At 40.5% G+C, this 11,588-nt stretch overlaps 1 protein-coding gene across 1 annotated transcript in view; it reads right to left on the bottom strand.

Annotated features, from left to right (window-relative positions):
- Brdt (bromodomain testis associated) overlaps positions 1-11,588 on the bottom strand; it is a 57,540-nt gene that overhangs the window by 12,794 nt on the left and 33,158 nt on the right. Inside the window, exons 14-15 of the mRNA XM_021210665.2 lie at positions 3,847-3,908; positions 2,896-3,070 (exon numbers count right to left, since the gene is read on the bottom strand). Of these exons, the coding sequence (XP_021066324.1) occupies positions 2,896-3,070; positions 3,847-3,908 (237 nt within the window). The remainder of the gene's footprint in view (positions 1-2,895; positions 3,071-3,846; positions 3,909-11,588) is intronic.

The following is an 11,588-nucleotide window of genomic DNA, read 5'->3' as shown; positions in this document are numbered from 1 at the left end:
CCAAAAGGTGACTGCAGGAGACACTCAGAGGTGGGACAATCAAGTCTAAAGGCAGCCATCCCAAAAGGTGACTGCAGGAAACACTCAGAGAGGTGGGACAATCAAGAGGACAGGGTCAAGCCTAGGGTGGCAGCAAGGGTCCAACTGGGAGCAGCACCACCACGGAAGTTATCACTTGACACATCAAATACATTACCCTCCTTTCTCTGGAGTCCTGGCCTCTGCTCCTTGCTTGCTTCCTTCCCATGAACCGATGCTGGCCCACCTACCATAACTAACACAGCACAGTGTCTCGTGGGTGCCGTGCTCAGCCTGCCTGAGAAGGGTCTTTTTTCTTTTCTTTCTTTGGAGCACTCACCACAACATCTCATTGTCTCCTCTTCTGCTCTCCAAGAGCTACCCCTAGCCTCCCTTTACAGGAAGTTTAACTGCCCTAAGCACCGTCTTTGCTCAGAGCTCCATCAGCTTTTTACTAACTGCACTCTCACCCAAGACCAAAGCCTTTCAGCTGCTAGGGTCTCTGTGACCTGCCCTGCCAACCTGTTCATACTTATTTCTACATTCCTGTTGATCAAACCAGATCCTTAGCCATGTTGAGGTCAGTTTCTTAAAAGTCTTCGAATAGTCTGTTCTTCCATCTAGACTGCTCAGTCTAAATGCATACAGGGAAGTCTTATCTGCAGTGTCCAGCTCAGATGTCCACAGCAAGGTGCCCCTTTCTGAAGGTTTAGGTATCATGCTTGCCTTGCCAAGGCCAGGGTTAAGTGGGAATCCTGACGCCGCTCTAGCCTCTTCCCTCTTTTCAAGGGCACTGCCATCTCACTACTTGCTCACAATCACACTTGCAAGGGCGCTGCCGTCTCACCACTTGCTCACAGTCACACTCTCAAGGGCACTGCCGTCTCACCACTTGCTCACTCACAATCACACTGTCAGTGGCGCTGCCGTCTCACCACTTACTCACTCACAATCACACTCTAGACAGCAGCAGGTTCTTCCTACTTGGCTCGGGCTTTACTAATCTGCCTTTGAACATTCAAACCTTTCGAACTGAAAAAATAACTCTTGTGGCTGCTTTAAAAAGCTTTGTGTTTGTGTTAATAACCCAGCTATTTCCCATTGGCCTCACTGAGGCATCTACCAGGGTCCATCCACGCAGTTTGTAGAACTCTGGCTGCTACAACTCCTACATAAGCTGGAAGATCAGTGCTCCTGCTGCCTGTTTAGGCCTCTCTGTCCCTGTGCCCACTGCAGCCTCTGCAGCCAGTGGTACAGGTGGTGGCCCTTCTCAGCCCTCTCTCCTCTCATTGTCTCTCCTTCCTTTTTGTCTCCTGTCTTTCTAATTTTTCCTCTTCTTCTTTTAAGATCAGGATGGCCTCAAACTTCCAGCACGACAATCCTCGTGCTGCAGTGGGGGTTCAGGACTAGTGCTTTTAATTTGTTAATTTCTTTACTGACATTTTCTTTCCTAGAACTATTCTTCTTAGTTTGTACATTTCTTCATTTCCTTCCTTCCCTTCCTTTTTTTCTTCCTTCCTTCCTTCTCATGGCTTCCTAAATTACATCTGTTTTATCTTAATTGCTTGTGGCAATGCTTAAATGATGTTAAACTCTTTAGTCCCAGACACCCATTTCTGCTTTTTCTCATCCAGCTGGATAGCCAAGAGAGCTCTACCTTGTACTTCCCGTCCAGCTGTTAGATTATCTCCTCTCAAGCCTTACACCTTCTGCTACAAAACTACCTTCCTATGCTCACAGCATTAGTTTTGGTTGTAGCAACTTTGACTTAGACCACAGACTCAGCTTTCTTACATGGTACTGACTAGTCAGAATATCTCCAACTTAACCCACTATTTAGTAAGCAGCAAATTTTTCTTTATAAACTTTTTATTGCTGTTTTCCCCAGTGCTGGGTACTGAACCTCAGACCCATGCATGTCAGGCAAGTGTTTTACACATAAGCTACTCCCTCAGCCCCTAAAGTATTGTAGTTCTTTTGGGGGGGCATGTCTTTTTGTTTGTTTGACATGTTTCTGTTTGAAGTTCCTTGTTGCATAAAAATTAAAAGTTGAAATGCTATAGTGGTCTGAGAAAGAAACTGTGGCCTAGAACAGCTGCATGTTCTTATTCTTCTCACAGGATGCAAATGCTCTCCCTCTGGACACAATTCACCCTGCCTTAGCTGGCCCGCCAATCTGTGCCTGCCTCTTTCTCTCTGGTTTATGGTTTACTAATGGTTTGTAGGGCCTTTTGTATTTTAGAGGGTGTGTGTGTGTGGGGGGGGTTACTGGGAATTAAACCAGAGGCCTCATATATGCCAACAATACAATCTACCATTGAGCTACAAGCCATCCCCAATCCATTTTTTTCTTGATCTCCATTTTCTTCTCCTCAAGGATGAGCTGTAATTTGAGTTAGACAAAACAGAGTAGCATGGAGCCTAGCACCAGAAGCAATGAGAGTATCAAGACCCCAGTGCTCTTCCCATGCTAGAGTTCAAGGCCATCTCTGGGTACATAGTGAGGTCAAGGAGAGGTTGGAGTGTGTGCAACTCTGACAAAAAGGAAAACAGAAAACCTGCTTTGTTCTCCCCACACCACTGCAGCTTGCTTTCCACATGGTGGTAGAGAAGCATTTACCAAAGTAGCTAGAATATGGTTAAGCCTGGGTAGAAAAAGAGATTTTTCATCATCTATATACTCTAAGAAATTGAGTATAGATTACACAAATATTAAGAGTGCTTATGTATATAAAGCAGTTTCTTGGACCTGGCTCATTCAGTGATGCTTGGGTGTATAACACTGACAACACCATAGTGTCCCCACACATGGCCTCTGGACACACGTGGACTACAGAGTCCATTTCTCCGCCAGAATGGCTGATTTGTGTTTCTTACCTGAAAGAGGCTGAGTCTGCACAGCTGCAGTGCTCTCCGTGGCCTGCAGATGCTGTGACACTTGGCAACCAAGCATCTGCTGGGAGCGCCTCCCTGGAGCTCCGCAGGGCGCCGTGCTCTGCTGAGCAAGGGCAGCTTCAGCCGAGGTTAGGTCTTGCACAGAAGACTGGATCTGCTAGACAAAGATCAAGGTGTCCTTCAGACTTCTAACCACACAAAAGCATAATTAAAACAACTGGAACACAAGACATAAGCAGCAGACTAATGATGCTTTGATGGTACCTTCTGAAAGTGTATTACATCTTAAGTCACACACACACACACACACACACACACACACACACACACACACACACACACAGAGTCCTATGAGGGCGGACCCTCCTGGTGAGAGGACCAAGGTCTAGGAAGAGTAAATACCTGTTGGATGCCTAAGAACTTGGATCTCTGGAGTCCTGAGGGTTGCTCTCCTCCTAGTTTTTGTTTAGAAATTTTACATAGGACCCCACACATTCCATTTTCTGTACCAAGGCAGATCCTCTATATTCACAGCCTTAGGTTGAACTGAAGTTTCTAAAACTTGTTCTACTTAACCACTTGGCTTATACAGTAGTTGTATTTATTAGAAGGAGGAAGCCAAGTCATTTTTATAGTCAACAGCCTTTGAGAGGAAGTCTTTGAACACCTAGTTAATGGTTGAAAACAGTGACTTTTTAATGTAAACAAAATAAATGTTTTATTTATTTTTTTCTTTTTGAATCTCTTGCTATATAACTCAAGCTAGCCTAAATCTGTGGTCCTCTTTCCTCTGCTTCCTCAGTGTGGACATGATTATGTGCAAAACTATGCCCAGCCCCCCCCACCATAGAACATTGTAAAGGAAGTCACTACTACATTAACTGTTACAACACATACCCTGTTTTCAATGCTGAGGTTAAAGACTCAACTTACCTTTATATTTTCTTTTGGAGGCAAATCATTCTGTTTTACTCCAGTAATTTTAGGAAATATTTCTGAAAATGTATATAGATAATTATTTCAACATTTGTAAGCTTAAAAGAAAAGCCCTCCCAAGTTACAGGTTTTCTATATTAGAAATGAAACTAAGAACCAAAAGGACTCGGTCCCCTGGCCACAGGGCATCAGTCACAGGTAAAGATTTCAGGCAGATGAAAGACCAAGTTCAGGAGCCCTGTTATAAAGTGACTATGGTTGGTAATAGTTTACATATTTGAAAAATACTAACATAGTAGCTTTTAAGTGTTTTCAACACAGAAATATATAGTGATAGACATGTTAATGTAAGTGATTGAATTGGTTTTAAGATGCATACATATATCAAAATCATGGCAGACACCCTAAATGTATCTTTTTATTATTTTTCAAGGAAAGAAAATAATATCACTGGGGCTAAAAGGGGGGCGGGGGGAAGCTCATTTCAAAAGAATGCCTTTAATACAAATCTCTTAAAGTCACAGACTTTGCCCTATTTAAATTAGCCTTCTTTTGTTTAAATGAGAAAAGTTATTTCCCCAAACTTCTTTGTTCAGGATGGAATAAACACCCATTCAGAAACTCCACTTTGGATTATGTTCAGGCAAAAACCAAGTGTGTTCTTTGACTGTAAGAAGCTCCAGGGAGCATTTAAAAAGGAAGTCACAAACAGAGCTCAAGGTTTCAGACATGGCACCAATTACACCAGTGAAAGAGCCCTAAGTGTAGCTCCCCGGGGCTCAGGTAAAATCACCGAGAATCTACCACAAGAGAAACACAAGTTACTTATTTATCTGCAAGGGTACAGAAGGTGCATTTATTATAAGTGAGATATCTGATATCCTTACTAAACTCAAAGATCCATCCTACTTGAAACTTTGGCAGTTTGGACTAGATAACAACAAATAGGTTTTCTGTTTTGTTTGGTTTGAGACAGTGTCTCATATAGCACAGGATGGCCTCAGTCTCACTATGTAGCTGAACGTGGTCTTGACATGGCACCTGGTTAGTGTGAACCGGGCTCACTCAGGCTGGGTGCAGCCTTCTCTGTCACCTCAGGCCCCCAGAGAACCAATGGGTTTTACAGGGCCTCCTTTACCTTCAGAAATATCTGTTCAGCTGACATTGGGGGTAGGAGCAAATACAAAAAGCCCCGCCTGCCTATCATGGCGTGGCAAGATTCCTTCTGTTCACGTACAACAGACTGTGGCGCTGTCCTCTCCAGCACAGGCCTCTGTCATGTGGTGACGCAGGAGACTGGACACACCACTCCAAGCCGGCTGTCACGAACCACAGCTGTCACCAACCACCTGAACAGTATGTGGCTCGGGCTCAAGGGTACCAGGGCTGATCAACACCAACTGTTATTCAAACTTAAAGCATTCTAATTGAATAATTACCTTCTGCCTCCTGAAATGCCATCAGTCTCCACTGGATGTGCTACTGTTCTTTCCTTGCTTAAAATATTTGATGCTGGACACTGTTAAAATTGCTAAATGGCACTCAAAGCTTCATTTTAATTTAAAGAATTCAAGTATTTAAAATGACACAAACCAGTATCACTCAGCCAAGACTGATTTTAGTGTTGGGGTTGGGTAGAGGGGTGACAGGGAGAGACTGAACACACAGGGTAGAGATCCAGGGCTCCTTCACACTTAAAGGAGAAACTACAGTTTCAGCTTCGAACAAAAAACAAAAACACAGTTCATTAATATATAACACACATACTTATTAATATATCTTATTCAAACATGCACCTAAGCTACAATGTCTTACAACATAAGCAACTTAGTGAAATAAAAAATATGGCATGCCACATTGGTGTTCTGCTAAGAAAAGCTGAAGAATATTTCCTTAGTTTTATGACATATAAAACTAACACTTAGGCTTATAAAAATTAGATCTGGAGATGCTCACAAAAGCCAAAGAATACTGACTAGAAATGTCAAAATCACCTAGTTCATCTCACTACACTACAGCACTTTAACACTTGAATGCCTTATGGGACATAAACAGGTGAGTGACAGGAGCTTGTGGCTCAGCACTTTGCTTCTGATTCTAATCTCAGGTAATTGCTTCCCTGGCCCATGGTGAAGTAAACTGTGTTTCTGGTTTTGGGAATTAAAACATATATGCACATTTTTGCTATTAAGCTTAACATCATATTTCAGTTAGTAATAAATATCTACCAGATTTGGGGGACATCAATTAAGTTGACCACAATTATGACCACATATCTATTAACACTAATTTCTCTGGGACCTCTGACTATATCCGTGCCTACATTAAAAAACATTAAGTAATGAACATGAACCATGATGCATGTTGTGTTTGAATTTCACATCTCTCAAAAGCCTAAGTTAAATTTTTTGTTATAAAGGTTTTATTCTAAACTACACAAAAAACTTACTAGAGTTGAAACAAATAGCTGGAACTGGTGGGGAGTCAGTTAAAAGGTAAAAAGCACCTGTTTACCTATCAGGGCACTGAGGCCAAAGCTCCAGAGACACCACATTTCACCAGCAAGCTGGTTTGGAATAAAATCCCAAGAGGCACCACAACGCAAAGCCAGAGTATGATGTCACACACAGAAGAAATAGTTACCAACATTTCCGACATTAGAGAAGCGAATCGTGTCCCATTCTGAAAGCCCGTGGAAGCCACTGAACTCGTGTGGCAGCTGCATCTTACTCACAGAGAGACAGCAGGCCCTGAGGTATGGAGGGCTTGCCCAGATCACATTCTAGTGACTTACAAGCACCGGCAATCAGCCCTATACTAATTTGGTCCCTTTAAACAACCTATTTTATTTAGCTATTTTCCCTCTGTTTAGTAGCTTCTTTAACATTAAGAACAAACCAGTCATAAAAATGTGCTCCTTCTACAGAGAAGATTTTAACTTGAGTCAGAAAAGGTAAAGCCATAAAAGAGCAAACAATTACAGTTACTCTCAAATTAGTTAGCACCTTAAAAGCCTTAAGTATTGGTTATTTCCCGAGTATGACTACTTGCCAGTATATACATATGTGTGACATGTGAGCCTCGTGCCTGCAGAGGCCAGAAGGCATCAGAGCCCAGAGTTAACAAATGGTCTTGAGCCACATGTGGGCGCTGAGAATTGAACCCAAGCCCTCTGCAAGAGCATCCAGTGCTCTCAACAATCCTGTGGCTGTATCACCTCCAACTCCTGGTACATTTTAAAGATGATAAATCATACCTATCTCCCTGTATATTCAAATCCAGATTTAGACATAGTATTATAAAAAGCTTTTAGGCCATTCTAATGTTGCCAAGGTCAAGACATACTATTACAGATAATCTATTTATCCAGAAGACCTAGCTTGTATGGAAAAATAAAATTAAAAATGCATGAGAAAGAAATGGCTATTGCAAGGTCCAACCTCAATATTGACCTCAGAGTATTAATCAGATTTTATCTTTCTAAACCCTTCTAGATGTTAGTTGATGAGAACTTTAATCATATTCTCTGTACTTCTGCAGAAGAGCTCAATGACAGTGAAGTGACAAATCATTTATTATTACTTTAAAATCACCGATTAAAAAAGAACCAATGTTATTACTATGGTGTTGCACATGCCTCTAACATTCTACTTCACACTGTCTGAACTAAACACTTAACTAGTTTCCACGATTATTTCCTATAAGGTTCCAATCAGAAGCATTGGTGTTTCATGAATTTTTATTCAATTTTTGAGACTGGGCCTCATGCAGTTTGGGTTGGCCTGCAACTTGCCCAAGGATGGCTGCCTGCCTTCACAATCCAAGTGTGAGAACCTGAAGAGTAACCACTAGGCCTGGATAACAGTGCTATGGCCAATGAGCTATAGGGTTACTTATCTCAATAATTTGAATATGTTCCTCTTATCGTGTCACCCAAGCATGATGAGTGTCAGAACTGTCTTAATAGCCCCTCCCCGAGCACTTGGGCAGTCAGCACAGGCTATGTCAGAGTTAATTTTATTTTGCAGCCTCATCCATATCATGAATCTTATACTTGGTATTTTGACAGACATAAAAATAAATGTAAAGGTTTAATGTTTAAATAAATAAAGATTTAATGTTTAATAAATGTTCTTGATTTATCTGTACATGACTGTTTGCAGATATTGATGTCAGTCAAAAAGAAAATTTAAATGATCAAATTACATTGGAATTTGCAGTGAAATGCTGCTCCTGGTCTGCAGGTTCTCATACTTATTTTAGAAAGATTTGGGATTCCATTAGCTATTATTTATCTTGAATCAGATTAAATATCTTGCTTGAAATGATAATTAAATGGCTTTCCTAGAATTTTTTTAAACAAGACTTTTCTTGGAAATCAGTACTTTACTGCATAATTAGTACTGCTTAACCAAGTTTAAAAAATTGAGCATGTTTAAAAAAAATGTACAAATGAAGTTTCAAAACAATGGGCAGTAGCTCTTTGGGTGATTAGAACAAACAGCCCTGAAGCCACTTAAGACATTCATGTGGTTTTCAGTAGCTCCTGTGCTGGCTAGCATTATGTTAGTTTGACCAAGCTACAGTCACTGGAGAGGACCAGAAGCCCCCACTGAGAAAATACCCCTTATTAAGGTCAAGCTGTAGCTAAGCCTATAGCATGTTTTCTCAATTAGTGGCTGATGGGAAAGGGCTCAGTCCGTTCTGGTGGGACCACCCTTGGGCTGGTGGTTCTGAGTTCTGTATTCCAGCAGGCTCAGCCAAGCCCTGGGAGCAAGCTAGGAAGCAGCACCCCACTGTGGCCTCTGCATCAGTTCCTGCCCCCAGGTTCCTGCCTCATTTGAGTTTGTCCTGCTTTCTTCCATGATGAACAGGGACTTTGTGTGGTGGGCTGTTGTTCTGTGGGAGTTTGGAAGATAAAGTTGAGATCAATGGATATGGTAGAATTTGGTTCTTTCTTCTTGAAGTGAGAAATTATTTTTTGTTTTACAGAAGCCCATAGTTGATTTTTAACTCTTAAAGAGTTTAGAGTTTTATGAAGATTTTGTATTTTAAAAGAAATTTTGGATAAGAGACTGAGTCTTTAAAGACTGTGAGACTTTAGGATTTTGGAATATTTTAAATTATGATGTTTGTATTAATGTGAGATCTTAGGGATGAACAAGAAACAAAAGGTTGTGGTTTAATAGTGATGTACTTGTGTGTCAAGCTGACAAGGGGTCAGTTGTACTGGATAATTTTATGTCAATTTGAAACAAGCTACACTTTCTGGAGAGAAGAGAGCCTCAACTGAGAAAATGCCTATGTAAGTTTGAGCTGCAGGCAGGCCTGTAGGGCATTTTTTTTAAATTAGTGATTGATGGGGGAGGCTCCAGCCCATCGTGGGTGGTGCCACCCCTTTTTTATAATAAAGCATGCTGACCAAGCTATTCCTGCCTCCAGGTTCCTGCTGTGAGTTCCTGTCCTAACTCCCTTCCATGATGAACAGTGCTGTGAAAGTGTACACCAAATAACCCTTTCCTCTCCAATTACTTTGGTCCTGGTGTTTTATCACAGCAATCAAAACCCTAAGCAGGACATCACACCTAAATAGAGCACTATTGCAGAGAAACCAACCCACAATATAGCAAGAACAGAAACTTAAGAGGATTTTGCCCCTGCCCAACACCAAACATCCTAAAAGATTAGGACTAAAGGAAACAAGAGCAAAATCGTCATAGTCAAGCAGCTGAGATAACCAAGGGGGAAACTGCCAATAGGGATGAGCCATTGACACTCCTGTGCTGTTACGGAAGGGGAAGGAGCTGTGAACGGACAGGCAGTTAGCAATTGAGGACCAGCTTTCATCCTCAATGGCACTCACCGGGGACACACACACATCATACACACGCACACACACGCACACGCTCATGCACACAAAGAGGTAGAAGGGGCAGTTGGGAAAAGAAGGGGATGAACAGGAGTGAAGGGGGACACAGTATTATCAAAATATGTACACATATGAAAGCGTCATAATAAACCATTGTCAAATGAATTAACATATGACAATAAAATGTTAACAAATCCAGTATGACAAGAATTAAAAGGTAGATAAATTTTTAAAATATGATTAGCTTTTTAATAAGAAAGTATGTATGCCACCAAAGCTTTCAGAAAAATTGCTTCTATTACCTAGACTCTCAGGATCATGATACCCAACTACATCCATTCTGAACAAATCACTATTGTTTATAATGTCAACATCTTACTGATTCTTTGAGCTAATTTTTGCTTTATTGAACAAGGTTTTATCACTAGTCCATGCTGGCTGGCCTCAGCTCCCTGAATGCTGGGGTTACAAGTACCTGCCACTATGCCTAGCTTTATTCTTATTTGGTGTTGTGTTAATATACCCAATTTTCACTTTTTGAGGGGTAATTAACCCATTTCCACCACACAATGGAAGCTGGCAACATGTCTGTCATCTGCAGTTTGTTGGAACTGTTACACACACAGCCAAGAACACAGGCGCCTTCATTAGTTTTACAAGAAGATTGTAATGATGGGGTGCTGACTTATTTTTTTCTCTCTAATTTATAATCCTGCTTACAAATTTTATTGTGATTCTTAGGGAAGTAAAAATGTTCTTAGTTTATACACTAGAAATTAGTGAGTCTTATGGCATTTTAAAGTATTTAGTATTAGCATTGAAGTATTTACTTAGTATCAGTTTAATATTAAAAAGTATTAAAAGATTCTATACTTAATTTGCTTATTGGAAGCATAGATGTAATTTTTTCCATTTCAGACTTTGTAATTTATAATACACTTAAACAGTGTTTCCCTCTGTCTATAAAGAATATAGGTGGTATGTTCAAAAATTAAAATTTCAGGCTGGAGAGATGGCTCAGTGGTTAAGAGCACTGTCTGCTCTTCCAGAGATTCTGAGTTCAAATCCCAGCAACCACATGGTGGCTCACAACCATCTGTAATGAGATCTGACGCCCTCTTCTGGTGTGTCTGAAGACAGCTACGATGTACTTATATATACTAAATAAAAATCTTTTTTAAAAAATTAAAATTTCAAGAATAAATGACAAGACAGATGTAGCAACACATGCCTGTGATTCCAGCACTCAGGAGGCTGTGAGAGAAAGAACAGGACTTTAAGTCTATCCATGGCTACACACTGAAATTCCATCTCAAACAACAGTAAAAGACAATTTCAGTGCCCACTGTGAAGACAAACTGATCTCAGTGTAACAAATAACAAACTACTCATAAGATGGTTAACTAAAATAAATAAATAGATAGATAGATAGATAGATAGATAGATAAAACGAGCTGAGAATACATGTAGCTTGATCGTTAAACTGATTTCCTAGTATATTATGTAAGACCTTGGGTTCACTCTCCAGTGCCAAGAGAGGGAATAAAATTTGTTGCTTTTATTTTAACATTATATATTTTTAAAAGCTTCTAGATCAATCTACATGTGTGGGCCTATGACCTACTGCTTGAGGCCATGAATGCAATGGATTTTTTTTCCAATACTGTTTTATGCTCAGAAGTCAAATATAAGAAATACTTTATAATAAGAGCTGCACATGACTTTAAAATGTATTAGAATGACAAATCCTTTTCTTTTTTTTTTTTTTTTTGTTTTTTTGTTTTTTTGTTTTTCGAGACAGGGTTTCTCTGTATAGCCCTGGCTGTCCTGGAACTCACTTGGTAGACCAGGCTGGCCTCGAACTCAGAAA

This window comes from Mus pahari, chromosome 13, assembly GCF_900095145.1.
Source record: "Mus pahari chromosome 13, PAHARI_EIJ_v1.1, whole genome shotgun sequence".
In the NCBI taxonomy this organism is placed as follows: Eukaryota; Metazoa; Chordata; class Mammalia; order Rodentia; family Muridae; genus Mus; species Mus pahari.
The sequence above is the reverse complement of the archived record's forward strand: the minus strand, read 5'-3'. Positions and strand labels throughout refer to the sequence as shown.